The sequence below is a fragment of the Mastomys coucha genome, unplaced genomic scaffold (genome assembly GCF_008632895.1).
Source record: "Mastomys coucha isolate ucsf_1 unplaced genomic scaffold, UCSF_Mcou_1 pScaffold21, whole genome shotgun sequence".
NCBI lineage: Eukaryota > Metazoa > Chordata > Mammalia > Rodentia > Muridae > Mastomys > Mastomys coucha.
Genome location: NW_022196904.1, coordinates 86070017 through 86097078, shown reverse-complemented (window position 1 = coordinate 86097078; position 27062 = coordinate 86070017). Strand labels below are relative to the sequence as shown.

The window sequence follows — 27062 nt, the reverse complement described above, 5'->3', positions numbered from 1 at the left end:
GGTGGGCTAGAGTGTAGGTGGGAGGGGGTGAGCAAGAGTGTAGGCAGGATGGGGGGTGGGCAAGAGTGAGGGCAGGAGGGGGATGGGCAAGAGTGTAGGCGGGAGAGTTGTGTCCCTCAAGAGCCAATCCTGCCCCGTGCTTCTTGCCCGTGTGACTTTATTTCAGTTTCTCAGCTCTAAAGTGATCATCATTGGGTCCATCAAAGAAAGTGTTGAGGATTAGGTGAAAGTGAGCCGCCATGTGCAGCCTAGGGCAGCGCCATGGGAACTTTCCTAAGTAGCTTTGTTCACTGCAGTCAGTCTGGTGTTGTAATGCCTAGTGCTGTTTTCCTGAGCACTTACCACAGCTCAGCCCCATGCTCAGCCCAGGACAGGCCTGGTGTAGGTGAGTCCTGCAGGGTTTAGCTGCTGTGCTATCTTAATGTGATATTCTCAGGAGAGGGGCATTGTCTCCATTTGCAGATAAAGTCCAGGCTCAGAGAGGACGAGTGGTTTGCCCTGGTCCCCAGTAGGGCTTGGTGGAGCCAGAGTTCTCAGCCCCAGGGTGCAGCTCCTTGCCTGGAACCCCCTTTCTCCCCTGTAATGAGGAACAGTGGGTGAGAGAGTCTGGAGGGCTGTGAGCCAGTTCTGCTCAGTGTCTGCTGGGCTCTGCTGTATCTTCAGGAGTGTTCCCACAGACCCAGGTGTACAGGCATGAGTCAGGACTTTACGGCCAGTCCCTGGGCTGCCCTTGATCTGGCTTTTGGGCCTCCCTTGTCCCTGTGTCACTGTCACTCCCCTCACCAGGATGATCGACTGGGTGTCCTGGCCCCTGGGGAAGAACATTGACAAGTGGATCATTGCCCTGCTGAAGGGCCTGGCTGCCGTTAAGAAGTTCAGCATCTTGATCGAGGTGTCGCTCGCCAAAATTGAGAAGGTTGGTGGCCTCTGTCTGAGCCTGGCACGTGGCCTTTCCCATTGCTCTCTTCTGGGAACAGTGCAGGTGTGGGTTGCAAGGTACTAGGGTCCCAGTCAAGCTCACTGTGTGACAGGGTTAATTCACTGCCCCTCTCTGGGCCTCGGATTCGAACTCCATTTCTCTGACCACTCATTCCACTGCGTGTCTGCCCACCATCACTCACCTAACTCTGGCCGCCCATTTCACCGTCTATTGCTCCATCCAGCTCCCACACACATCTGTGTTCTTGCTCTCACTGTTGGCCAGCTGTTCCACTCTACTGTGCCTCAGGTTCCCTTCCATGGTCCACTGTGGTCACACGGCCCTGGGTCGCTCAGGTGTGCAGACCCCTGACATGACCTCCTTTTCAGGTCTTCTCTAAGCTGCTGTACCCCATCGTGCGGGGAGCTGCCCTGTGTGTCCTCAAGTACATGCTCCTGACTTTTCAGCACTCCCATGAGGCCTTCCACCTGGTAAGGGGCCTGCCACTCTCTGGCCAGTGACACCTAATGTGGTTTTCTGCTGAGTGTTGGGGAATTGGGGCTGATGAAGCAAAGCACAGGAGGCTCAAGGCCCCAGAGGATGTGTGACTCCCATGTGCTCACTGTAGAGCGACAGAGCCTGGGTGGGTGACAGCTACAGTTCTTCAGGGTCAGGCGTGTGTCTGTGTTAGGACTAGTGCTAAGAACAGTGCAAACACTCACCCAGCTCCCAGACTGGCCTCCCTTCTTCAGATAAAGACATGCAGTGGGGAGAGGGTGAGCAAGTCACCGGTCCCAGATACTGGGTGATCGATCAAGTCACCGGTCCCAGATACTGGGTGATCGATCAAGTCACCGGTCCCAGATACTGGGTGAGCAAGTCACCGGTCCCAGATACTGGGTGATCAAGTCACTGGTCCCAGATACTGGGTGAGCAAGTCACCGGTCCCAGATACTGGGTGATCAAGACACTGGTCCCAGATACTGGGTGATCGATCAAGTCACCGGTCCCAGATACTGGGTGATCGATCAAGTCACTGGTCCCAGATACTGGGTGATCAAGTCACCGGTCCCAGATACTGGGTGATCGATCAAGTCACTGGTCCCAGATACTGGGTGAGCAAGTCACTGGTCCCAGATACTGGGTGATCGATCAAGTCACTGGTCCCAGATACTGGGTGATCAAGTCACTGGTCCCAGATACTGGGTGAGCAAGACACTGGTCCCAGATACTGGGCGATCAAGTCACTGGTCCCAGGTACTGGGTGATCAAGTCACTGGTCCTAGATAAGTGGACAGCAAAGGTTCTAGCCAAGTTGGTCTGACTTCCACACCACTGTCTCTCTCTCTCTCTGTTGCCACCGGCACTCATTGGTCAGGCCTGTGGCTCAGGCTCCTCTATCGTCCTCAGGCTCCTCCCTACCGGACTGAAACCCACGTGGTGGAACTTTAATTTTCATGGCTCCTGGACAAGACAGCAACTTTGCGCTTTCTAGTTTGTTGCAATGAGAAAAGATCAGAAGCCGGGATGTGGAACAAGTGTTATTTGTGGTGACCTTAATCTGGAATGGAGTAAACCCCAGGGATGGTAGGAGGGGAATAGATGAGCTGAGACTTGTCTAGAGCCTGCTATATACAAACACAAGTTTCTTCCTCCCCGACTCATGTTCCTGTAGCACAACTAGCCATTAGGCTACAATGCCTCAAGGCAGTAGTTAGTTCTCAGCCTGTGGGTCTCAACCCCTTTGGCAGGGATTCTACAACCCATTTGCAGAGGTCACCCAAGACCATTGTGAAAACAAGATATTTACATTACAATTCATAACAGCAAAATTAAAGTTGTGTCATAGCAAGGAAACTAATTTTATGGTTTCTGGGGATCACCATATCGCGAGTAACCCTTGTATTAAAGGGTCTCTGTTAGGCATGTACAAGGTCCTGTGCTTTGCCTCCAGCACCACCAACCCCTCCCCCGAGTTATGTAACAGTGAGTGTTCATGGTGCTGGGCTCAGCCAGATGATTGGCATGGCCTAAGCATCTGCTGTTAGGTAGAGAAGCCCATGGTTGGTTGGGCCTTTGGGTCTCAAAGCAGGTGGGTGAAGCTGAACAGCTAGCTGGCCTTCCCTTAGCCATGAGGGAAGAATTATTTATCTTGTCTTGCAGATAAGGAAACCGAGGCAGGAGTCATAGATCATACATCTTGTAAGGAAAATTGCTTCTTGTGGCACTCAGCTCCACTGAGTGGAGGCAACACTGGTCACATGGGTGTACCTTCAGTCCTCAGAGTTCCCCACTTTCAGCCCCAAGCTTCAGATAGGTGACCTGGCACTTTAACTAGCCCACCTTTTGTCTTACAGCTTCTCCCTCACATTCCTCCCATGGTGGCCTCTCTGGTCAAGGAGGACTCGAACTCTGGGACCAGCTGCCTGGAGCAGCTGGCAGAGCTGGTGCACTGCATGGTGTTTCGGTTCCCAGGCTTCCCAGACCTGTATGAGCCGGTCATGGAAGCCATCAGGGTGAGTGGACAGTCTCTTTGGCACAGGTGCCAGTTTGAACCTTCTTTGCGGTACAATGGCTTGGTAGCTGCCTCCACCATCTGTAGCTGGGCTGTTTCCCGTCTCCTCTCTGGGGCTGTTGTGTGCATCAATTACTGGAGGTCACCATGACTCCCACCGGGGCCCTCTTTTCTTAAGTGTGATCTGGGCCTTTGTGGGTGCTACCGGGCCTCTGTAAACCCCTTCCTCCACCTGACCCACAGCGCCTGCTTTATTTTATTTGAATTCTCTTGTTTTTAGTTAGCATATGGGGCAATGGGTCACAGGACCGACTTTAATGTTCAGTATGGTCTCTAGGCTCTCAGGGATTGCCTCCAGTGAGCCTTCTTCCTGCTCTCAGTGTCACCTCACTTCCTTCCCCAACAGGGCCTCTTGGTGGCTCCTTCAGCACCAGCACTCTGTCAATGTTGCCACTGTGTGCATTGAGCAGTCCAGAACAGGAGTGCTGTCTGGCTCATAGGGCTAGGCTGCTTTCCCGCTCTCAGCCGAGGAGAGGTTGGGATATGGGGACCCAGGCACAAAGCAAATCAAGCTGCCTTCCTAGACGATCTGTTTATAGGAAGTGTGATCTAAGGATCACTGATACTGAGGAGGATCCATGTAGGGGCTGAGGGTACCATTCAGAGCCTCTGACTGATGTTCACTCCCACAACATCTTTACAAAACATCTGGGCTTGTGTGTGGAGACATAGCAGACATCTTTTAAAAAGGATTTACTTTTAAATGTGTGTGTGTGTGTGTGTGTGTGTGTGTGTGTGTGTGTGTGTATGTCTGTCTGTCTGTCTGTCTGTCTGTCTGCATACCCATGAGGGCATCAGATCCTCTGGAGCTGGGGTGACAGTGGTTGTGAGCTATCTGCTGGGCATGCAGGAACTGAACTCACTCTTGCAAGAGGAGCTAGTGCTCTTTACTGGTGAGTCATCTCTCCAGCCACATAGCAGATATCTTTTAAAGTAGAGTTGATTGTGCAAGACAGTGAGGAGGAATTTCCAGGGATCCCCAAAGGAAGAAAAAAACCAAGGTCCCAAATAGTGAGGGGAGGGGCAGGGGATGATGACTGGGGTGGGGGGCAGGTTAGGAGGATCAGTAACATGGCCAACCTCAAATATAGAGGGGCCTGAACTGGTGTCGACAAGCCGTGATTAATCGTCACTACGGAGTGGTACTATGAAGCCCCCTCAGAGCCAACAGGAAGGCTTCTCTGTTAATGAAAAGTATGGTCTAGAAAAAATATACATGGGGGCCAATGTAGAAACTGGAAATTTTTTCTAGCTTGGTGTAGACTTTAGAAATTTGTAAGCAGGCTTAGAGGTTGACATTCAGACCACTTAGTGTTGGAATGTTGCTCTCAAGTACAGGCATGTTTATAAACTCGTAATACCTAAGGGTCGGCTGGTAGACACAAAACAAGCCATAAAGATAAGCGCGTATTGCAGATAAGTTAATCTAGACATTTCTGCTGTGTCTGCTCCTTCTCCAGATGTCCCAGTGACAAACGCAGGCACCAGAGTTCACCACTGGGGAACCACTGTGTTTAGAGGCTTCTTTATAGAGCATAGGAGATTGGCTATTTCCAGGATGTGGGTGCACCGTCCCCCAGGAGGCCTCAGCTGGCAAGCCTTTACCAAGCAGGGATGAGGGCTTCCCTGTGGCCCTCCCTAATGTATACACTCTAGCCCCTCCTCAAGGCCATGTGTAGTTAAGGCAGAGGTTTGTACAGCAGGTGGTGAGTGGTAAGGCACTTCCTGGAAAGCCTGGTAGAGGACAGGAGTTTGACCTTGACCATTGGTGTCTGGCAGGAGGAGGATGCTTCACACGATTCAAGGGGAGGGTGCAAGGGTTTGGTGGGGATATCTCTGTGGTATCCAGAGAACATCGGAAAGACCTTGAATCCAGGCAGTCACTCTGCTTTGTCCAGTAGATCCGAGTTGCCTAGGCTGGTCTTGAACTTACAGCCTCCTTCAGCAACTACCTGAGTGGCTGGGGTGACAGGCAGATTTTCTTTTCATCTGTGAGAGATGACTGACATGTGTTAAGTGATCCTGGGAAGGGAGCCAGCAGGAACATTAAGGCAGTGTGGTCAAGGCTTCTTCAGTAGCCAGAGAGTGTGTGGGGAATCGGGGCTCAAAGCACTAAGCTAGTGTGATGCCTTTGGCTAATCTAGGATTTTGTGCTCAGGAGCTGGGAGGATGCCATGTTGGCTAGTTTTATGTCAGCTGGACACACACTAGAGTCATCAGACAGGAGTGAGCCTCAATTGAGAAAATGTCTTCAGAAGATCTGGCTGTAGGGAAACCTGTACGGTAGTATCTTAATTAGTGACTGATGGGGGAGATCCCAGTCCATTGTGGGTGGTGCCACCCTTGGGCTGGTGGGCCTGGCTTCTAAGAAAGCAGGTCAAGCAAGCCACGGGGAGCAGACCAGGAAGCAGCACTCCTTCATGGCCTCTGCATCAGGTTCCTGCCCTGACTTTCTTCAGTGGTGAACTGTGATGTGTGATAGACTGTGATGTATGGAAGTGGAAGCCCTTTCCTCCCCAACTTGTTTTGGTGTTTCATCGCAGCAATGATAACCTTAACTAGGACAGAAATTGGTACCCAGGATATGGCGTATTGCTGTGACTGACCTGACCATGTTGGGTTTTTTTGGGAGGATTGTGGAACTTTTGGAACTTTGGGAAAGAAAAGCCACTGTGAGTTGAGGGCTCAACAAGCTCTTCTGTGGAAATATGGAGAAAAGAGCGATGAGAGAAATGCAGACAGTGGAGCTTGGCTTGTGGTGTTCCGGGGGTCAGGGGTGGAGGGGAAGGCTGAGTGAGGAAGGGAGGCTGAAGGTTAGTCAGGGCTAGTGCACATTCACTGTTTTGAATTAAGATTTCATGAAATTATTGGTGCCTAAGAAGAGACCAGCATTATTGAGGTGAAATCTCCTGGGAAGTGTTTTCTCAGGTCAACACAGAAGCTGTGTTCCAGAAGTGGCCAAGGTTGTACCTTGTGCTGGCAGCTGAGCTTGGTGCAGTATAAGAGTTACTGGTTTTGAAAGCATGAAGGGGTCATGGAGAACAGCTGAGGCTTGGCACTGTGAGGCCAGGAGAGGCCACTGGTGAAGGTGCAGCCTCAAGAGCGGTTGAAGGACTGAAGGGGCCACACAGAGGCGAGGCTGGGAACCCAGAAGAGATCCCAGGAGACACAGTGGGTGAGAGTGCAGCTCAGTGGAGTGGAGACCCCAGCATTTTGGGGAGGTCCGTATCTTGGGGTGACCATCAGGAAGAGCTCAGTGGAATGGAGCCAGCTGGAGCCCAGAAGACAAGCTGAGTGTGCTGTAGAGGCAAAAGGTGATGCAGAGACCATGGACGGTTGCTGCTTAGAGGGCAGACCTGGAGAGTTTGACCCGAGCCCCTTGGAGAGGATCCAGATCAGGAGTGATCCCAGAGAATGGACGTTGAGTCATTTCACAGTTGGAGTTTGGTTTCAATTTGGTTTGATTGTGACTGTGACCTGGTTCTTTTCTCTTGAGATAAGAAAAGTATTTAACTTATTTTGATTTTATAGGAACCCAGAGCTGAGAGACTTTGGATTTTTAAAAAGAAACTGAATGAAGTCTTGAAGGTTTGAATTTGTAAGACTGTGGAACCTTTGTGCTTGAAAATAGATTGTGATGTCAATATTGATGTGTAATCTTGGGAATGCACACAAAAGGGAAGGTTGTGGCTCAACAGTGATGTGTGTGTGTGGAAGCCGACAAGGGGCAGTTGTGCTGGGTAGTTTTTTTTGTTAACTTGATTCATGCTAGAGTCATTAGACAAGAGGAAGACTGACTTGAGAAAGTGCCTCCAGAAGATCTGGTTGTAGGCAAGCCTGTGGGGCATTTTCTTAGTGATTGATGTAGGAGGGCCCGGCCATTGTATGTGGGGACGTCCTTGGGCTGGTGGTCCTGGGATCTATAGAAAGCAGTCAGAACAAGCCCCGAGGAGCAAGCCAGTAAGCAGAAACCTCCATGGTGCCTGCCTCAGCTTTTGCCTCTAGATTCCTGCCCTGTTTGAGTTCCTGTCCTGACTTCCTTCAATGATGGAGTACAATGTGGAAGAGTAAGCCAGATGAACCCTTTCCTTCCCCAGGCTGCTCTGATGTGGAAGTGTGAGCCAGATGAACCCTTTCCTTCCCCAGGCTGCTCCGATGTGGAAGTGTGAGCCAGATGAACCCTTTCCTTCCCCAGGCTGCTCTGATGTGGAAGTGTCAGCCAGATGAACCCTTTCCTTCCTCAGGCTGCTCCGATGTGGAAGTGTCAGCCAGATGAACCCTTCCCTTCCCCAGGCTGCTCCAGTGTGGAAGTGTGAGCCAGATGAACCCTTTCCTTCCCCAGGCTGCTCCGATGTGGAAGTGTGAGCCAGATGAACCCTTTCCTTCCCCAGGCTGCTTTTGGTCATGGTGTTTCATCACAGCAATGGAACCCTAACTGGGACAGATGTCTTGAGTTAGAAGAACTGTCAGTAACATCTTGACATCCACTCTGTAGTAGTGTGCTGTGGTTAGGTGTTTGTCTCTGATGTCGTTAAAACTGGTGCCACTATTCAGTACAATGAAGAAAAGCCGGGGGAAGGCATGCTGAGCCCTGAGCCAGTGACAGAGGACTGACTACACCTCAGTGCCCTCAGACCATCTTGCCACTGTCGTGGGACTGGTGCCAAGGGATGTCTGACTTACTGGAAAGCTGGCTCTGCAGTTCTCAAACTGGGAGGGACAGTGGAATCAGAACTGACAGCGTAGATGCCAGACCAATGGAAAGAAAGGTTGTCTTCTCTTGGCAGCTGAAGAAACTGAGGCCCAGGGAGGTTGCCAGACTGAGACAGACAGGCCTACTAAGCACTCACACATGATGAGGTGAGAGTTAGGCAGGAACTGAAGTCTTAACGCCAAGCTGCTAGCTAATTGTTGTGGTTCTGCCCAGGACAGACGTGGTTGTCACTTACTGTTGCTGTGGCCACACAGTTCTTTGCTCTGTCTGAATCCTAGTTTTTCCATCTCTGACATGGGGATTGTGCTACTTCAGACATGGCACCTGAGAGATCGCATAGAAGAACCACATGTGAGAATGAGACCCTGGAGCGAGTTGTAAGCAGCGGCTGTGCAAACGCCTTTTCGGGACTCTTCTGAGTGCTTGGGAGGGAGCGGAGGAGTGGGTTCTAGTCCAGGAGGCCTTCCTAGAGAAGGTGGTGGCTTTAGAGCTGACACTGGTGTCTGCTATCCTCCCAGGACCTCCACATTCCCAATGAGGACCGAATCAAGCAGCTGCTGGGGCAGGATGCCTGGACCTCACAGAAGAGCGAATTGGCTGGCTTCTATCCCCGGCTCATGGCCAAGTCAGACACGGGCAAGATTGGCTTAATCAACTTGGGCAACACATGCTACGTGAACAGTGTCCTTCAGGCCTTATTCATGGCTTCGGAGTAGGTGCTGTTCTGTATTTCCTCCTCTCTCTTTCAGCTTTCTACCTGCCTTCCTGCTTTCCTTAGTTTTTGAGTCAGCTTCTTACTCTCTAGCTTAGGAGAGCTTTGAACCCAGTGCTGGTATCATGGTATAGCCATACCTCCTCTTCAGTTAAGCAAGCACAGTGCCCATCACCTGTGGTTCCTGGTATGCCTGTGGTGCTTGAACATCCCTCAGGGCTCCATCTTTGGCTCTGTAGGGAAGCACTAGTTCTGGTGTGCCTCTGGCTGTCAGTGGTCTTTAAGCTACAGACATGGGCATTGGTGTCTAAGGTGTGTTAGACTGCTGCACAGGGCTAAACTGTGGTGGTTTCTGGACTGCCCAGACCATAGCAGCTATAAAATACAACAGAATCATTTGCCAGAGAATTCCTTGTGCTTGTGTGGTCATGTGATACTATGCTTCAGGTCCTGTGTGCAGCCCATCTGCTACATTTAAGCTTGTCTGGGGGCTGCCGCGGGAGGCCAAGTGCTGCCATTCTGTGCAGCGGCTCTGGATGGCACACTGTGGGACTGAGAAGGCAGCGTGCTTCAGGGACAGCGGGTCTCAGGAGGACATCCTGACCCCACAGGGTCACGCTCATCCGTGAGGGCCAGTCTCCCTGCAGGGTCCTCTAGTGTCAGGGAAGTTCTCATGTGGAACCTGCCTGGATTGAGACAAGTTTCAGGGTGGCTTAGGGCCAGGGCCCTGAGCAGGGGCTGCAGGGGTGGGGTGGAGCAATGAGGTTGGGAGTAGATGGCAGCTCTTGGGAGTTATCACGCAGTGTGTGCCATGCCTCTGATGGTGATAGCAGAGACTCTGGCACACCAGTGTCCCCACCTTACAAAATTGACATGTTTGAGTCCTGGAGCCATGGGGTGTCAGAGCTGGAAGAGATGGCAAGAGTCACCTTGTTATCCCCATTTGTTGTCAAATTTGTTGTCAAACCAAGACCATTACAGAGCTCAGGTCCCCAGCCATACCAGGCTAAGTTATTCGCCATCTTCTCCTCAGTCTCTGGCCTTACCTGGAGAAAATGCCAGAGGCTCTGGGTGGCCTGGTATAGAGGAGCATCAGCTTCCTGGGGGCCTCAGCTCACCCTGGGCTCCTGTTTCATTTGAAGCTTTCGACACTGTGTGCTCCGCTTGACTGAGAACAACTCCCAGCCCTTGATGACCAAGCTGCAGTGGCTCTTTGCCTTCCTGGAGCACAGTCAGGTGCGTGCTGGGTGCCCTGGGGCAGGCAGGGAGAGCAGGGAATGCCAGGTCCTGCTCTGATTCTTCTCATGTCTCCAGGACCTGGCTCTGTGGAATGAGCTGCTGAGCCTCAGGCCTGCTCGTTCAAGTTCCCAGCCAAAGCCTCTTTGTGGGTTGTGCTGTCCCAGCCTCCCTTCAGAGTTCAGTCTCATGCACTAATGGAAGGGGGAAGGTTACAGGATAGGTAGGCATGTCTGGAACAGTCTTAGGCCCTCAGCGTGCTGCCTGCTGCTGGGCATGCATGTGGCTTGATGCTCCTGACCCCACCTTTTGCCTGCCTTGTCCTAGAGGCCTGCCATCTCTCCTGAGAACTTCCTCTCTGCATCCTGGACACCCTGGTTCAGCCCCGGTACCCAGCAGGATTGTTCAGAGTACCTGAAGTACCTGCTGGATCGGTGAGAAGGGCTGCTGGGTTAGGGTGATGTGTGGGTTCTGAGAACATCCTGGAATGATAGCTTGTCCCTCTGAGCTGGATTGGATCTTTCTGGAAATAGGAACACTTCCTTGTTCCTCTGGAAGGCAGAAAGGAAGCTGTGTGCCATTGGTTTCTGAAGATGCTGAACTACATGCGAAGTCTGGGAAGGGGCTGTCAATATGTGCTTGTGTATCCACTGTGCTGCCTGAGTATGTTAATCTTCATTACACAGCCACAGGTCTATTTTTAGGTAGGCGTGTACTAGGTGTGTGTGTGTGAACATAGAAGTATGTTAGCATGCCACTTTGGACAGGGATGGAAATTCTCTTTCTAGGCTCTTGTATTTAAGTATGATGGGCAGTGTGCTGGGGGCGGGCCTGCTGGAAGGTGTATATACCTGGTCTCTATTTTGTTCTAGGCTTCATGAAGAAGAGAAAACTGGGACGAGGATCTGCCAGAAGCTCAAGCAGTCCAGCTTGCCATCTCCACAGGAAGAGCTCCCCAGCTCCAATGCAACATCTGTGGAGAAAATGTTTGGAGGCAAGATTGTGACCCGAATATGCTGTCTCCACTGCCTCAATGTTTCCTCAAGGGAAGAAGCCTTCACAGACCTCTCTTTGGCTTTCCCTCCTCCTGAGAGAAGTCGCCACCGCCGCCTTGGCTCCGTGATACTCCCCACAGATGATGTGCGAGCCCAGATAACACTGGCTCCCAGAGCCCCAGGAGCGCAAAGGCAGAGGAAGCACTGCATCACAGGGGATGCTCCTCACACTGGACTGGACATTGAAGGTGTGGACACCTTAGACACTGGTGGACAGAGTGGGCAGGAGAAGGTGGAGAGGAAGCAGGCTGGGAAGAAGGAGGTGGCAGAGGACAGGGAAGAGGAAGGAACAAGGGAAGAGGAGAAAGAAGACGGGGAAGAGAAAGACAAAGAGAAAGAGAAGAAGGAAGATGAAAAGGAGAAGGAAGCTGAGGACGGCAAGGAGAAGGAAGGGGACAGCTTAGGACCAGGGACCTGCAGGGATGCTGCCACTCCACCCAGGGAGCAGGCATGTGTCCCTGAGGGTTCCCGCTCTGTACTGGACTTGGTCAACTACTTCCTGTCCCCTGAGAGGCTGACAGCTGAGAACCGATACTACTGTGAGTCATGTGCCTCCCTGCAGGATGCGGAGAAGGTGGTGGAACTGAGCCAGGGTCCACGTTACCTCATCCTCACATTACTGCGCTTCTCCTTTGACCTGCGTACCATGCGGCGGCGTAAGATCCTGGACGATGTCACCATTCCCCTTTTGTTGCGCCTGCCGCTGGCTGGGGGTCAGGGCCAGGCCTATGACCTCTGTAGTGTAGTGGTGCACTCTGGAGTGTCCTCAGAGAGTGGCCACTATTACTGCTATGCTCGTGAGGGTGCTGCTCGGCCAGCTCCTGTCCTGGGATCCACAGAGAGGCCGGAGCCTGAGAACCTGTGGTACCTGTTTAATGATACCCGGGTGTCTTTCTCATCCTTTGAGTCTGTCAGCAATGTCACCTCCTTTTTCCCTAAGGACACTGCCTATGTGCTCTTTTACCGCCAGAGGCCCAGGGAGGGCCCTGAGGCTGAGCCTGGCTCTCCGAGAGTCCGAGCAGAGCCTACTCTCCACAAGGACCTGATGGAGGCCATTTCCAAAGACAATGTCCTCTATCTGCAGGTGAGTCGTGTGCAGATCTTCTGGCACCTGATGCCACTCCTGGTTAGGAGTTTGGCTCAGTACAGCCACCTATGTAGGTCAGTGATCTGTTCTCCCTTTGAGTCTGTCTCAAGTTTAAATCCATCCATGTGCTCATCACTTAGTAGGGTTATGTTGATGGCTGGTAAGGCACACCTCTTAACCTCAGAGGAAGAGACACTGAGTAATAATAGCACAGTAGATGATGTTGAGGGAGAAAGTAGTGGAGTTAATGCACAGGGGATGCTTATGGGGCTCCCAGAGGGGCCACCTTCCTCAGTGGCCTTCATGTCCCAATGCCCTCCTTTGATACTGCCTCAGGCTCCCTTAGCAGTGTCAAGAATAGCATTAAAATATTCAGCTACACTAGGGCTTTGAGGGTCCTGCATCTAGAGATGGTGTTTCAGGTAAGGAATGTGAAGGCATGGGGATACCAGGCCTGCTTCTACATTTTTCAGGCCATCCAGCTGAGATATGGCTTGGTGAAGTCTGAGAAAGGCTGATCAGGGAAGAACTTGCTCATGGGCAGAAGATGGACCTCATGCTTCAAGAGAGGCAGTGAGTGAACTGGACAGTGGAAGCCAGGAAGCCTGAAGAGGTTTTCTTGAGGTCCCAGGCACTTGTCAGCTGGTCACTATCTAAGATGAAAAAGTCCTTCAAAGGACTTGAGTCATCATTGGGAGGAAAGGGTAGAGTTTGAATGAAGTCATCCAGTTTGAGTCTCAGCAGGGCCAGGCCCTTGGGGGATCCAGAGATGTTGGTAATGTTGTGCTGGGTAAGTAGGAGACCTGAATGCTAAGCCTTCTATCTGTCCTTTGTTTCTAGGAGCAGGAGAAGGAGGCCCGGAGCAGGGCAGCTTATATCTCTACGCTCCCTGCCCCTCCACACTGGGGTAGGGGCTTCGATGAAGACAAAGATGAGGATGAAGGCTCCCCAGGGGGCTGCAACCCTGGAGGTGGCAATGGTGACTTCCACAGACTGGTCTTCTAATGGGAGCTCCCACTTGTTGGGGCTTTCACAGCCAACCTCAGAGTGGGCCAGGTGGGGCTCAGGGCCCAGGTAGAACATTCTGCCATCTGGGGTCTTAGGGAGATGTGGGGGCAAGCCCAAGGTGAAGCAGGTCTTTTTGAGGGCAAGGAGGATGAAGAGGGACCATTTGGGATATCAGTCTAAAGCTTGAAGTGCACAGAGAAATTGAAACCCAAAGTTCCTTAGGCATTCATCCTATTATGATGTTACAGTCAGGTGTCCTAATTAGAAGCATCCTGATTGGGTCCACTCTGAGCTCCAGCAGGTCCAGTCTTGGAAAGGCCAGCCAGCTCAGGAGCCAGGGTGGTGTCAGCTTGGTGTCCTGTGTCCAGTAGCACTACTTTCTAGTTCCTTCACCCAGCTTTTCCTCAATAGGAGAAAAAGCACAGCTGAAGTCAAGCCCTTGGAACAAGAATGGGGCTGCATCCCCAATGCCTACCCTCTTGTTTTTTTAAGGGGGTCCTTAAAACAAGGTATGTGGGTGTCTGCACCTGCTGTGTGTTTTTGAGGCATGTGGATGGAAGGCAGCATAGCACAGATCAGAGACAAGAATCTTACACATGCCCCTCCCCTCCCCCAAGCGACACTGTGGGAGAGCCCTGCCCTCCATAGCCTGCCTCAGTGCCTGAGATGCTGCCATTGCATCCCTGTCTAGTTAAGGTCCAGACTCCTTATTTTACTGAAGACGTTAGTCTGTCAGAAAGCCACTGTCATCTGAGGAAGCTAGCTGGCTTGCCTCCTCTGATGGAATGTGAGGGCTGGGTAGGTATGAACTGTGCCCTGAGACTACTGTAGCCCCTTCTCAGTGAAGAGAAGAAACTGTGTTCTTAAATAGGAATAAACTCGCTTCCTCTGAAGGCTGTGCAGGGTGCTGTTCTTCCAGCTTGAGCTGTGGTGTCTGCTGCTCTTTGGGATGTTTGGTTATGTCTAAGCAGTCTTGATAGTAACTTGAGCTTCTCATTGGTAAGGTGAGGATGTGTCCCTGACCCGGGGACCTTAAATGCAGCAAGGAGGTGCTTGGTGCTAGGCCTTGGAGCTGGCAGCCTCCTGGAGCAGCAAAGAGAGAGGAGGGGGGCAGGTAAGGAGGGTGGAGGAGGGGCTGGGGATGCTTCGTGGGATACTTTGGAGCAGTTGGTTTGCCAAGTGAGTGCAGAAACCCTGCCTTGAAACATGCCATCATTACCTTCCTCTTTTTCTCCTCTGAGAAGGGGCCATAGCCTGTTCCAGCCTAGACAAGGTATGGGCTGGGACAGGCTGGGAGGCACTTCTCCAGCACTCCAGAGTCAACATCTAGGGCTTTTAAAAAAACTTTTATTTTTATTGTATGAATTTGTATCTCTGTTAAGTGTATGTGTACCATGTATGCGTGGAGGCCAGTAGAGGGCATCAAATCCCCTGGAATTGGATTTACAAGCTGTTGTGAATCACCCAGTGTGGGTGCTGGGAACCAAACAGCTGAGTCATCTCTCCAGGCCCAACATCCAGCTCTTTTCATTCATAGTCACAATCTTGAAGCTGAAGAGGGACATGGGTGGCTATGTATTGAGAGAGGGTATGGGACTGGCCTGCACCCATGATCATCCTCTAAAGAACAAAGTATCTGGAAGGTCAAAATGGTGCCGTGACAAGTGGTAGAGGTTTTGGTCCAAATGCTAGAGTCTGGAGCTGTCAAGGAATCTGATTGTCCTGTCCCTGCTTCAGCTTCTAGAGTGCTGGGATTACAGGTGTGCGCCACTGCAGATGCCAGATGTTGGTCTGAGTAAAGAAAGTTCATTCCTGCTCCTGGCCTGAAAAGTGCTCAATTGCAGCCCATCAAGATGAGAAGAATTGGGCACACCAGCTCCTGGAGTTATACATGAAATGATCCTGAAATGAGTTTGTCAGAGAAGGTATCTATAGGACAGCATCAGTCCCAAGACTGCCCAGGATGGGACAGGAGTAAGTTTCCACACCCCTAAAGACAGTCTCCAGCAGCCCACTCGGGGTTGCATTTCTAAAGGACTTTATTGTCCTGCTTCTACACCATAATAAAAAGGGACCTGCAAGCTCCAGGCCTGTACCATTTGTTACCACTGTGAAACAGGACTCACTTGAACACATTTCCCACCCCACCCCCAGACTTCACAAGATAAATATGTTACAATTTTTTGAAAACAGAATAAATTAATAACTTAAGTGATTAGGCACCAACAATGACTTGAAAAATTAAATGTCAATCTTAAATGGTAACAAGACACAATGTAAGACTAAGCTGCTTCTATTTCATTTTTTCTTCCCAACAAATAGTAACAATCCTGAATGAAATGATTCTAAATTTCAAGACACAAGTAGCCAACAGATTACACAAGAACACACACCACCAGATACCACGACAGCACAACTTATCAGCAGGTGCCCTTGGCAAATCTGGCTGTTCCTGCCTTTCCAAGACCCCAGATATGAGAAGTCCCAGAAATATGGCCCTCTAAAGTCAGTCTGCTTCCCCACACTTTACAGCCAAAGGCCCAAATGGAAAGGAAGAGCTTCTTCCTCGCATAGCTTGCAAAGCTCTGTAGCAGGGAGGGGAGGGAGCCATGGCTGGGACTGTAGCTACTGGCAGATAAAGGGCCCAAAGGCAGACCTGAACCCTCATTTCAGTAACTTCAGAAGGGTTGTGCTTCTGTTCTGGGAATGTGGTGGCTTTTCATGGAGTCAATGTAGCTGTCAGCAAAATCCAGATAGAGAAGGAGGCAGTCAGTGAGCTAATGTTCTGTGTGCTGCTCTTACCCAGTAATCCAGACCTTCAAAGGATCACCCAGGTTCTTAGAGCAGCAGAATATCAGCTGTGACCATCCCATTTCACAGACTGGCAAGTCTTAAGGAGATGCCATCCCCTTTCTTCACTGTTCTTACTAAAGTTTAATCTAGTAGAATGAAGTGGGAAGAGGCCCTGCCCTGCAGGACAATACTTGTGAGAGCTATGCTATCTAAGAGGTGATGGGTGTTCTTGGCTCTTAGTCCTTGACAGCCACCAAGGGAGGCAGACTTTGATTTATGGGTAAGCCAAAATATTTTCCTTTCTAAATGGAATTGGCTTTTCCTATTTTGGGTTGGAGGATGGGTGGGTACATTAAACATGGCTAGTAGTCTGAGAATTGTGAGCCAGAGCTCAGCTTTCCACAGGTTGGAACCAGAGCAAGACAGAGGCCTTGAGACTAACTAGAATAATGCCTCAGCCTTGGTAAATGGTAGCCAGCTCCATTCACATGGCACACTCAACTCAGAAAATGCACTCTGGGGTCTATGGGGTGGCTGCTGAGGCCAATGATACCTAGACCTGATATGAGCTCCAACAGCATCAGTCAAAAGCTTAGCCATATGGGAGATCCACTGAAGGCCTTAAAGGACACCATGAGGATGGGCAGAGCCAGCCAAGTACCTTGTTAACACTGCTTAGTGCAGCCACTTCACTCAAGGTGAAAGTGCACACTTCTGAGGCTGGCTTCATACTTCAAAGACCTTCTGTTCCTGAAGCTGAGGCTCCCCTCATCTCTGCCTCCTCCATGGACCCATCTCTGCCTACCCTTTGCCTAAAACTCACTCTGCTTTCTCCTTGAGGCTTCCCCTTCATGTGGCTCAGTCTCCTTTAGCATTTTTCCTTTCTATGTACTTGCCAGTCATCTTTATCATTTACTTTTCTCACTGATTGTGACCTGTAGTTAGGGACAAGGTGTGATTCATCTGTAGCACAGGGCTTGGCAACCATTACTAAATGATCCATCCTAATGTGAGAAGAGAGGCTACTACTGAGGAACTAGACAAGGCTCTCTGGAGGAGAGGTGAGGTGTGCCTTTAGTTCTGAACAGTCCTAGTTTTTAGAGGACAACAATCTGCTCATCTAGGACAAAGAGAAATGCTGGTTGCCCTGTTTTTCTTCTGAAATGAAATGCTTGAAAATTTGGTCAATAACTTTCAACACAAACACATTCAGATCTCCCTGCCCTATCTTAAGAGCCTTAGGTGATGAAAGCTGCTCATTCCTTCTGCTCTGGTGACCTCTGAAGCCTTGGGAGGAGAGGGTTAATTTCTACCATCCCTGCAGCTAAGGACAACAAAGACCTAGTCTGGCACAAGCCATTACCCAGACACTCATGTACTCTCTAGATTTCCTTGGTCAAAGTATGGCTCCTTTTCATTGTGCTCCCTGCTGTACTCCTGCATGTGGCCTTGGGCTCCCCATCAGGCACTTTGGACACATGTTCCCACTTGCTACATGTCTTGCCTGCCTCCCAGTCCCTAAGTCATCCCTCCTACCTACCAGAAACTTTCTTTCCATGGCAGTGTCCCTGCACTGCTCTGTGCCTAGCACACTCCTGTCCCAGGATCCCCCTGCCTCCCATCCCCCATATCAGCTGCTACTGTATTCCTCACTCTGTCTCATCTCTTCATCAGGGCCAGGGAAAAGGACTGCCTGTCCCAGAGTGGCAGTGTCCTCTAGCTCCAAGCTTTGTCATTCCAAAGACTTCTGTTCTTTGTTGTTCCTGGTTGCTTATCATTATCAGTTTTCCTTCTAGCTGTCCTTCATACTTTGCCTCTCCCAGTCTACAGCAGAGGTGCACCATGGCCTGATATTGGGCACCACTCTGCAGGTTATCAGCTACACTCCCATATCTGGGGACCTAATCCTCACTCAAGGCAACTTCCCACTTCCACTATCAACCATTTCTTCTTGCGGCAGCTTGCCTTTTCCTTGCCAAAATAGCAGGGATATGAAAGCCCATGTGTACTTTGGTCTGCTTGTTCTTGGCTCCCTGGGTTATCATCCTCCATTGGGGATGGAGAAGCAGCCCTGAGGTAGAGGGTTGAGAGCAGTGAGCAGACATGAGGCATGGGCCTAGCTCAGAGCTTCAGCCTTCCCTCTAAGGGGCCAAGCAGCAGACAAATGGGTTCAAAGCAGGAAGCTTTGTTGGCAACAGCTCTAACTAAGGTGGTGGAGGCACAGCTATTACGACAGAAGTCATAGGTGGAACCCAAGTGGCAGAGGAATTGTCTCTACCAGGCCCTTGCCTCAGATGGGAAAGGGTCAGGTCCCTGATGTTGAGTGCTTTGAAGGCTGAAAGTGGTACAGGGGAGAGGAGGTGTAGGAAGAAATGAAGAAGGAGGTGACAGAAGAGGCAGGTCTGGGCAGCTGCCTCATGGCTCTTGAACTCCGTGGCCCCCTTCATTACAGCTTGGCACCCTTGGAAGGTTCAGAAGACTGCCGCACATCCGTCCACTCCTGCATGGTATTCTGTAGGGCCTGGGTCTTCTCTTTATCCACTTGGACATAGTCTACCTTCTCATCTGATGTGACAGATGATGTGGACGGCTGAGGGGACAAAAGAAATGACTGAGTTACCTATCATGTGAGGCTATTGCTTTGAATGTCTGTGCTGAGCATGGATTTCAAAGTGCAGTAGTCTTCTGTTGGTGGCATCAAGCCGGCTGACACCTCATTCCCAGCTTTCAGCATAACCTGCAAGTCCTGGGCCCTGCCTCTGGCTCAGGCTTTTAATAGTGCCTCCACCCATTTTCCTTTGGCCATACCTCCAGGGAAAGGGATGTGTTGGAGGACAATAAGCACCAGGCCCTTCCTTACAGAGCCCTCACCACATGCTGAGGGAAAGTGTGTTGAGGTGGACTTCCCTCTGGATGTCTGAGCTGAAAGTGGTTCTTGGTAGGCTTTCCCAGGTCCTGAAGTCCCTTCCAAGGGATGCTGGGTCTCATTCAGACAGTTTCTCTGTCTGTCTCTCTCTCAAAGGAAAGGGAGAGGGGATCTCCATCTCTTATATTGTAATCGTGACTAATCCCTGTGAGGATAGCCCGTAGCAAGGACATGAGTGGATTGATGCTCTGCAATGCTCATATAAAATGTCTCTGGAAAGGGGCTGGTGGGATGGGTTCCCTCATTCCCAACCTCCAAGTACCTTGCGGTGAGGGCTTGGGGAGCCCGGCTGGAAGTCCAGGGCTAGGTAATCCACACTGCCAGTACTCTTCTTTGGAGCTGGGCTGTTAGTGCCACTGGGAACAGGGGATGCAGATACTGGGTTTTGCTATGACAAAGAATAAAACCGGGTAAGTTTAACAACCTAAACCCTCACCTGGAAAACTACCTTTGGGAACAAGAGCTCCTCTAATATGTCCTGCACTGAGCCAATGCACTGTGACTGTTCATATTCTCATTTAAGTCTTCACAGCAGTCCTGAGGGGTGGATATCACCACTCTTCAAATCACTAGAGGTTAAAAAACTAGGTTCAAGGGAGTCCAGTGAGTCATCTATACTTGCATAGCTGGTGCATGACAGGAGCCAGGGATGTTTCTGACTACTAAACCTGTGCTAATCCCATGTACCTGCTCCCCACCCCCGAGGGAGACTTGGGGCAAGTCTTAGGTACTGTCTCTCCTAAAGACCCAGCCTCAGTTCGCAGGTCCCGGATAAGCAACACTTTTCCACGCTTGGTAATGTAAAGCCTCCTATCACAGCTGGCCACAAGCAGCTCGTGCTCTCTGCCCTTCTCCAGATACCTGAACAGTCACCTTGTTTCTGGGTGACGGGCCTTCATTTCTTCAGCCATTTTCCATGTAAGAAGTTCTAGTGCTCTGTCTTCAGCTTTAAGAGGGCAATTTATGTCTAAAACATGCCCATGTTCTGACTGTAGTAAGAAGTGATAGTCCCATTTTAATAACTGCTCTGTTTCCCAAATCTCTGCAGCCCTGGCAGCTGTAACCTTTTCAATGACCCCAGAGAAGGACTGTATTATGCTGTGTGTATATTTCTACTACTACTATCATACTGCATGGAGTTATATATCTGTATGTCTCTCCAAGGCCCCTCATGATATCACCTGAATTACAGTAGTGAGAGAGACAGGCCACCTGGGATCTTTAAGACACATGCTCTTGGGGGCAAAGCTGTGTATTTCTAATGGCTAATAACTCCTGCTGTTTGACATTCATGTGTCTAGGAAGGGTCTGCAGCAGGAAGTTGAAGTCTGTGGCCATGGCCTGAGCTGGGAAGAAGAAATGGGAGGCAGTCTAGTGGGTGCTCAAGGACTTACCATAGGGACATAGTTTTCCTCACTGTCTCCGGAGTCTGTGCTGGTGATGCTTTGTGTGGAGATAGGACGGCAGTACTGGGAGGAACTGGAGTTAAAGGTGTGGCTGTTGGACAGAAAAAAGAGAGTGAACCCTGAGAAGCTATGGTTCTTACACCCCAGGCCTTCCACCCAAGCTTCACGCTTCCATTATCAGATACTTAATACAGGGACATTTTAATCATTTCCCCTTCACAGATGTGGAAAACAATCCCCAAGAGATCAAGAGACAGATTAATAAAACATGGAAGATAATTGGTATGAGGTATAGCAACAGATGTGGGAAGACCCACCCTAAATGTGTACAGTACCAGCCAAATAGGCTGGGGCTGATGGAACAGCCAGGATAGGCATGCACTTTGTTTTCTGGCTGTCATGCTCTCTCCACCCCATAATGTTTCTGCCTTGCCACAGGCCTCAAGTGAGCCAAGTGACCACAGACTGAAATCATGAACCAAAACACATTTATCCTTGTCTTGAAGTGTTTATACCATATATTTTTGTAGGGAAGACCAGAAACCGAACCGGATGTTGCATTATCATCAACATCCTGGTGTCCTGACTTCTAGGCCAGCTATCATGCCACCCAATTCTGACCCCAAGCTTTTGCTTCTATAGCTACTCACTTGATCCTGGACCAAGACTTGGTGACAGGTGACTTGAAGGGGAGCTCATCGATGACAGTGTTGTTTCTCAGGTCAAGGGGTGTTGGCTTTGCTAAAGCAGGAACAGAGTTCAGGCATCAGAGACTATACTCCATGGACACAGACTGTATGTAACACACACATTTACAGAGGCTCTCAGCTTTACGCAGGGAGCTGAGGCTCAGGAAGGACATACAGATGACTTGGTTTAAGACTGCAGATATCAAACTCTAGATACGTAAGTCCATGCCTTCGTCTTTACATTCTACAATATGTGTCCTTCCCACTATATCTATAGTATCAAGACTTCCAGAATCCAAAAGGGGACTCATGGGTCTGACAATAGAGAGTCTCCCCGGGCTTCTGACTTCTCATGAAAACAGACTATATTCACAATAGAGATGGTCATTGTGACTACTGCTGTTGATTTTGGACAGTGTTATACAAATAACAGTGAAGGAAAGCAAATGGGCACAGGACCCTGTAAGGCTCAAGGTCACACAGCCAGAGTCTTCTTGGCCACACCCATGGCTTCTATCTCTGTCCAATTTCCCTATTCCCCCCTTTCAATCCCTACTGCTCAGCCAAGGCCAGCAGAAGTCCAGTTTGGACTCTAGCACTTTTTTTTGATTTTCACACAGACCATGGACCTATCACTGCACACCTGCAGTGGACTATGTGAAGCATTCAGGATGCTTTCCCTATAAACAAATCTGAAGTCTGAATTTACATTATCCACACAGTCACACATCCCTAAGTCCAGTATCCACCCAATCTCTAAGCAAATGCTGTCCAGAGACAAGATGGGGGAAAAGAGTGGACTTACCTTTTCGGTCAGGCTTGAGGTTTCTGTTGACTGGGGGTGGCTGGATATCACTCCCTCGGCTGGGGCCTCTGTGAATAGGAAGGGCTGTAGACGGGTAGCCAAGTGGGTCAAAGTGATGAGGCCCTGGGCTCATGGGGATGTAGACACTCTGGGAATTGTCCCCTGGTCGTTCCATAGCCAGCAGAGTAGAAGAACCTGGGTTCATGGGCACGTAGTTGTCATCAGAGCTGGCACTATTTGATCGACCCACTGCAGTCTTTCCTGGCTAAAAAAAAGTAAAAGACCTACCTGTAACTAGTGAAAAGAAGTAAGGTGAGATTGTGTACAAGCTGTCCCAGTTGGTTAGCTACATTTTGAAGGGAGACCTTGGGAAGACCAAATAAGGACTTTTAGTGGGAATCAAGGAGAAATGAGCTCTGCAGTTACTCATTTCACAATCTCTTGGGAGCCTTATCTTTGTGATAAGACCGAAGTACAAAACTTTGTGGTTACTCAAATCCATGGCTTGTTGCTAGAGATATCCAGGCTCCAGATGCCTGGCTAAGGTAGAAGGCAGTCCAGGATAGGAACAGCTCAGGACTGACCACTGACTGATACATCAGTCTCTACCCTAACCAGGATTCTGGAAGGTGAGGTTTACTAGCTACATTTCCCTGTCCAGCATTTAGCGGGCCTGGGCTCATTCTAGGTACTAAAGTCACACAGTAGCAAGTTGTAGGTAGAACTGTCACAGACTTGTATAGTAGTGTAGCAGTCCTATGTACAGCCATTTCCAGTCTCACATCATTGTATAGCAGAGCACATCTACCCACAGGGCTTCTTCCCCTGTCTTTCCAGTGGGCTTAAACCAAAGCCCTGATCAGTTTGTTTTGAACTTAGACAACTGTGGTCAACCCATTCCAGAGACAGCCTGAGAGCCTCATGTAAGTTGTCATCTGTCACGGCTTCTGCTATGTTCCTACTCCACATGACACCTAGAGAGCAGGGCTGTCGCCTTAAAGAACCCTCTACTTTGGAGTGTGTCTGCTGCATTGTATTCCAGTGCGTCACAGGACCAGATGAGGGTAGCATTTTTACTTTCCCCAAACACTTTCCTAGGACTTTGGACTGGGACAAGTAGGCAGTTCCTGAGGGAAATGCCATCATTCTTCGGGTGATGCACTTTTAGTTATATGGGGCATAGCTTCTTCCTTACCCTGACTGACCCCAGGGCCCACCCTGGTCAAACCCCACCCCTAGGTTAACATTCTCACTCACAGATTCAGCAGACCAGCTGGCACTTTCTCCACTGCCTCGTGTCGGGTACTCATAGGTCTCACAGGAAGAAGCTGTGATGAAGGAAGAAGAGGGTTTATACTCATGCTGATCCCATGTTAACTCTCCTGTTGCTGTCCAGTGTGGCAGTTTTCCTAATACTCATGTCTGTTCCAGTGTGGGTATCTGCAGAGGACCTCCTGGCTTTAGCCCTGGGTTCTAATATCTCCCACTCGGCCCATTCTCACCTCTGGGAATACTTTGGTAATGACATTTACACTAATTACATATACTGGTTTTCTTTTTCCAGTTAGTGAGTTTTGAAGGGCAGGGGTGTGTTGTGTATGTTGTTATACAGTTCCAAAGCACAGGGTGACTGCTCAGATAGCCTGACTGATGGCAGAGTTCTAAACTGGATGCTTGGCCCCATAGACCTGAGGCTCATCTTTGCTACTGTCACAGCAGCAAGGGATGAGAAAGATTGTTCAAGCTCTAAAGAAAGACAGCTCACTGAACAGAGGAGGTATGCAGAGTTGGAATTCATTTGTGATAAGTGAGGATAGCAGCTTCAAGTCCAAGTTCAGAATTCAATTAGAAATTTTTCTATGACTTGAAAATATCATGAAGATCCCATTTTGTATTATTTTCTTTAACTATGATGATCTTCTAAATTTGTTTTTACATTTTTGGTTTTAGTTTTAAATAAATAAAATAATATGATTTGAGCCTCCAAACCCAAAATATCAACATCTCCAAGGTGGAGTCTGCTATCCTTCTGCCATGGTGGGTGTCATACTGACAGCGAGGCAGGGGGTCAACTGCTAAGGGAACTGAAGATGCTTTGACTAGCATCACTGAACTGATAGTCCTTATGTTACCTTGGCCTAGGGATGACCAAGGGCTAGCAATACACCAAGAATGCCTGGTCCTCCGGTCTCAGCTACAGAGTACACTCACCTCGGTGGAGTCGGCTGTTGTCCATTGCAGGGAGGGTATTGCGCCTAGGGATAGTAGCAGCTACAGATCTGCTATTTTCGCTGACTGGAGGTCTTTGCTGAGGGCTGCCCCATCCAGGTGTTTCTGCCTGACTTGGCTTGGGGGGCCGGGGTGGGGGAGCTATGGCTGAATCTCCAGGAGTGGCCATTGTCATGGCATTGTGGTTCTTGTCCAGTGTGAATGTTCTAGGGATCTGGTAGGCTGAGAGAGGAGTGGTTGGAACATCCATATTGTCCACAAGGAGGTCTCCAAACTCCCGACACAGGGTGTTGCTGGGCATCTTGAAGGTGTACACATCCTCATTATCAGTCTCAGACCCTGTGAGGCTGCTCTTCGTGTGGCCATGTGAAGCTAGGCTCCGTGGGAGATCATAAGTACTGTCTTTGAATTCTGTATTGTGTCGGCTTGGCTTGGGAAGGCTATAGAAGCCATGGACTTGACCGCCAACTCCGTTGATACAGTGTCCGTTGCTCTGGGCAAGTTTTTGCACAGCTGTATCACTCTTCTGCCGGGTGCCCTGAGAGAAGCTGGCACTCCTAGAAGAGAGAAGAGGACAGAGGATGTTCAAAGCATGGAGCTCACTGTTGTGGGAATACTGAGGAGTCAGGCAGACCCCAGATCTTCCTAGTTCCTACCACATATTAACTGTGTAATCTTGGGGCTTCTACCTTATGTATCTCCAAAGCAGTAATTCAAATCATACTCTGAAGATTCTTTAGGAAGTCAACTCTAGTGTATTAGCAGGCGTATGTTCCAGCAATGTTAACTTTTGTGAACCCCCGGACTTCTGTGGCTGATCCTAGCAGGGAATAAGGTCATTCCTGGGCCCCAGAGATGCAAATAAACAGTCATACTGATAACCTGCTCACTGTTTGAATTACCGCAGAGCACACATGTGCACAAAAGCTCTGATTCAGTGGCAAGTTGTGGGAGAAAACATCAAATCTGAGTTTTAGTTTTTTTCTCTTTAAAGTCAGCTCATGGGCACTGGTGCTTGTATTTTAAAAAGCTAATTTAAACTTCAGCTATAGGCTTTATCTTCTACCAGGAATCATGGTTTGCTGAGAAGAATCTAGTTCTTTTCAGAAATCTAAAAATATGTAGATAGAGTGGATTCCATTTGGGAACTATATTAGGGTAGAAAATGGCATTGCTTTTATTCACTTTAAATGATGGTAGCGGGAAGTAAGACAATCTTTAAAGACAGTAACAGTTAAGAGGGCAGTTATGTTCAGTCCTAGCATTGCTATTGACATACCTGTGAACATCAGCATGATGTTCTCCTAGGGGTGAGAACGAGGCTCAATTACATCAAGGGTCCACCTGGATCAGAGGCTCTATGAGCCTTTCATTTCACAAGAGTGGTTGTTAAACTAGGTTCTGCATAAGTACTGTGTTAAGCTGGAGGAAGAATAGCAGGGAACCAGGCCTGCTTTCTATCTATGATGATCCTTCAGAGGATTTCATCAGAAGGGGGAGAAAAGGAAATCAACCCCTTCAGCAGTAATTCTGTCTTTTGTAGACCAGAGGTATCTTTAGAAACCTAGTAAGCTCTTGGAGCCTTTACCAGAATAAGGTGCAGACTCACACTCACACCTCTGTTTTCTCCTGGGTGATGTTTGAACTGAGGATCACTGGTGGATCATCATCTGCCTTCTCTTAGCTCCCTCGCTAGGAACTTGCTATTTATAGATGTGGCCACCAGGTGGTAGTAGAGAACAGTGCCTAGAAGTTTAGACAGATGAAAGTAACCAAGTATGCTGGCCAGGTTCCCCTTAACGTGGGCCACTGGTGGTCCTAATATTCAGTGCCCAAAAACTTACCAGCCCTTCTACCTAGGTTTTTGTGTTTGCTCTCCCTTTCCAGTCACTTCCATACACATAACCAAGCCAACAGTTATGGCCCAGGATAGATGTACATCAGATCTAAGGCAGGAGAATCATTGGCAGCTACAGTGTGTTCTTATCTGTCTTTGGTATGTTTTATTCTATTATTGTTTTGGATTTCCAACCCACCATCAGATGTCCTCACCTCATTTGTTTATTCAACAAATACTTGCTGATGTCCTCCTCCCCATCTAGACTAGACACAATGGACACAGAGGTGTTACCTGTTGTGTGCTTAGAAACCACAGCAGGTGCCATCCCTGCAAACCACTATAGTCAAGTATGAGTCTGTCAGTAGCCATATATTAACCTTGCCTGGTGGGGTGATGTTAGAAAGGCCTTTTCACAGACATCACATCTGAGTGAGTCTAGGAAAAAGAGCAGCAAGACAAAATAAAGGCATTTCAGTTTGGGGCCAAAGATGTTTAAAACAACTTGGCAATTTTAAGGATCTATGTGCTGCTCAGGCTGGAGGAAGCATGCTGGAAGGTAAGGCAGACAGAAACACAGACACTGCATAATCTCACTCATATGGAATCCAAATCACTTATCTCATAGAAACAGAGTGTAATGGTGGTTACCAGAAGCTAGTATTGTAATAAAATCACACAATAGTATCTGTTAGTTTAAAAAGTTAGACTATTTGGGTGTAGCTATATAAAGAAACAAAGATGGCAGTTTAGGAAGACTCCTCAGCAGAGACAGAACCTCACAGGCATGCTGCAGTAAAAATGAACATTTTCCAGAATGGACTAGTCACCTTCCTTCTTCTGTCCATTTCTGCCAAAACTCTGGTCTTGGGAAACCAGAATTGATGTGTTACCCATATTGATTTCTCACTTGTTCAGGTCTTTCTTACCCAATCTACTCCAACTTAGTTCCTCCTGATCTTTCTTCTGGATCAATGAGAGTGTTAACGACTGATCTGACACTTACTGTACTGGCTAGTTTTGTGTGTCAACTTGACACAGGCTGGAGTTATCACAGAGAAGGGAGCTTCA

At 49.3% G+C, this 27062-nt stretch overlaps 2 protein-coding genes across 3 annotated transcripts in view; one reads left to right on the top strand and one right to left on the bottom strand.

The window, feature by feature from the left end:
• Usp35 (ubiquitin specific peptidase 35) overlaps nucleotides 1-14199 on the top strand; it is a 24249-nt gene extending 10050 nt beyond the window's left edge. Inside the window, exons 4-11 of the mRNA XM_031387412.1 lie at nucleotides 787-916; nucleotides 1309-1410; nucleotides 3277-3435; nucleotides 8727-8920; nucleotides 10063-10156; nucleotides 10484-10590; nucleotides 11029-12295; nucleotides 13139-14199. Coding sequence (XP_031243272.1) covers nucleotides 787-916; nucleotides 1309-1410; nucleotides 3277-3435; nucleotides 8727-8920; nucleotides 10063-10156; nucleotides 10484-10590; nucleotides 11029-12295; nucleotides 13139-13303 — 2218 coding nt within the window. The 3' untranslated portion in view covers nucleotides 13304-14199. The remainder of the gene's footprint in view (nucleotides 1-786; nucleotides 917-1308; nucleotides 1411-3276; nucleotides 3436-8726; nucleotides 8921-10062; nucleotides 10157-10483; nucleotides 10591-11028; nucleotides 12296-13138) is intronic.
• Nucleotides 14200-15327: 1128 nt separating this feature from the next.
• Nucleotides 15328-27062, bottom strand: part of Gab2 (GRB2 associated binding protein 2) — a 210651-nt gene continuing 198916 nt past the window's right edge. For both annotated transcript variants that reach the window (XM_031387413.1, XM_031387415.1), the window contains exons 4-10: nucleotides 24137-24711; nucleotides 23183-23253; nucleotides 21926-22190; nucleotides 21082-21172; nucleotides 20420-20522; nucleotides 19288-19413; nucleotides 15328-18689 (exon numbers count right to left, since the gene is read on the bottom strand). In XM_031387413.1, the coding sequence (XP_031243273.1) occupies nucleotides 18546-18689; nucleotides 19288-19413; nucleotides 20420-20522; nucleotides 21082-21172; nucleotides 21926-22190; nucleotides 23183-23253; nucleotides 24137-24711 (1375 nt within the window). In that variant the 3' untranslated portion in view covers nucleotides 15328-18545. The remainder of the gene's footprint in view (nucleotides 18690-19287; nucleotides 19414-20419; nucleotides 20523-21081; nucleotides 21173-21925; nucleotides 22191-23182; nucleotides 23254-24136; nucleotides 24712-27062) is intronic.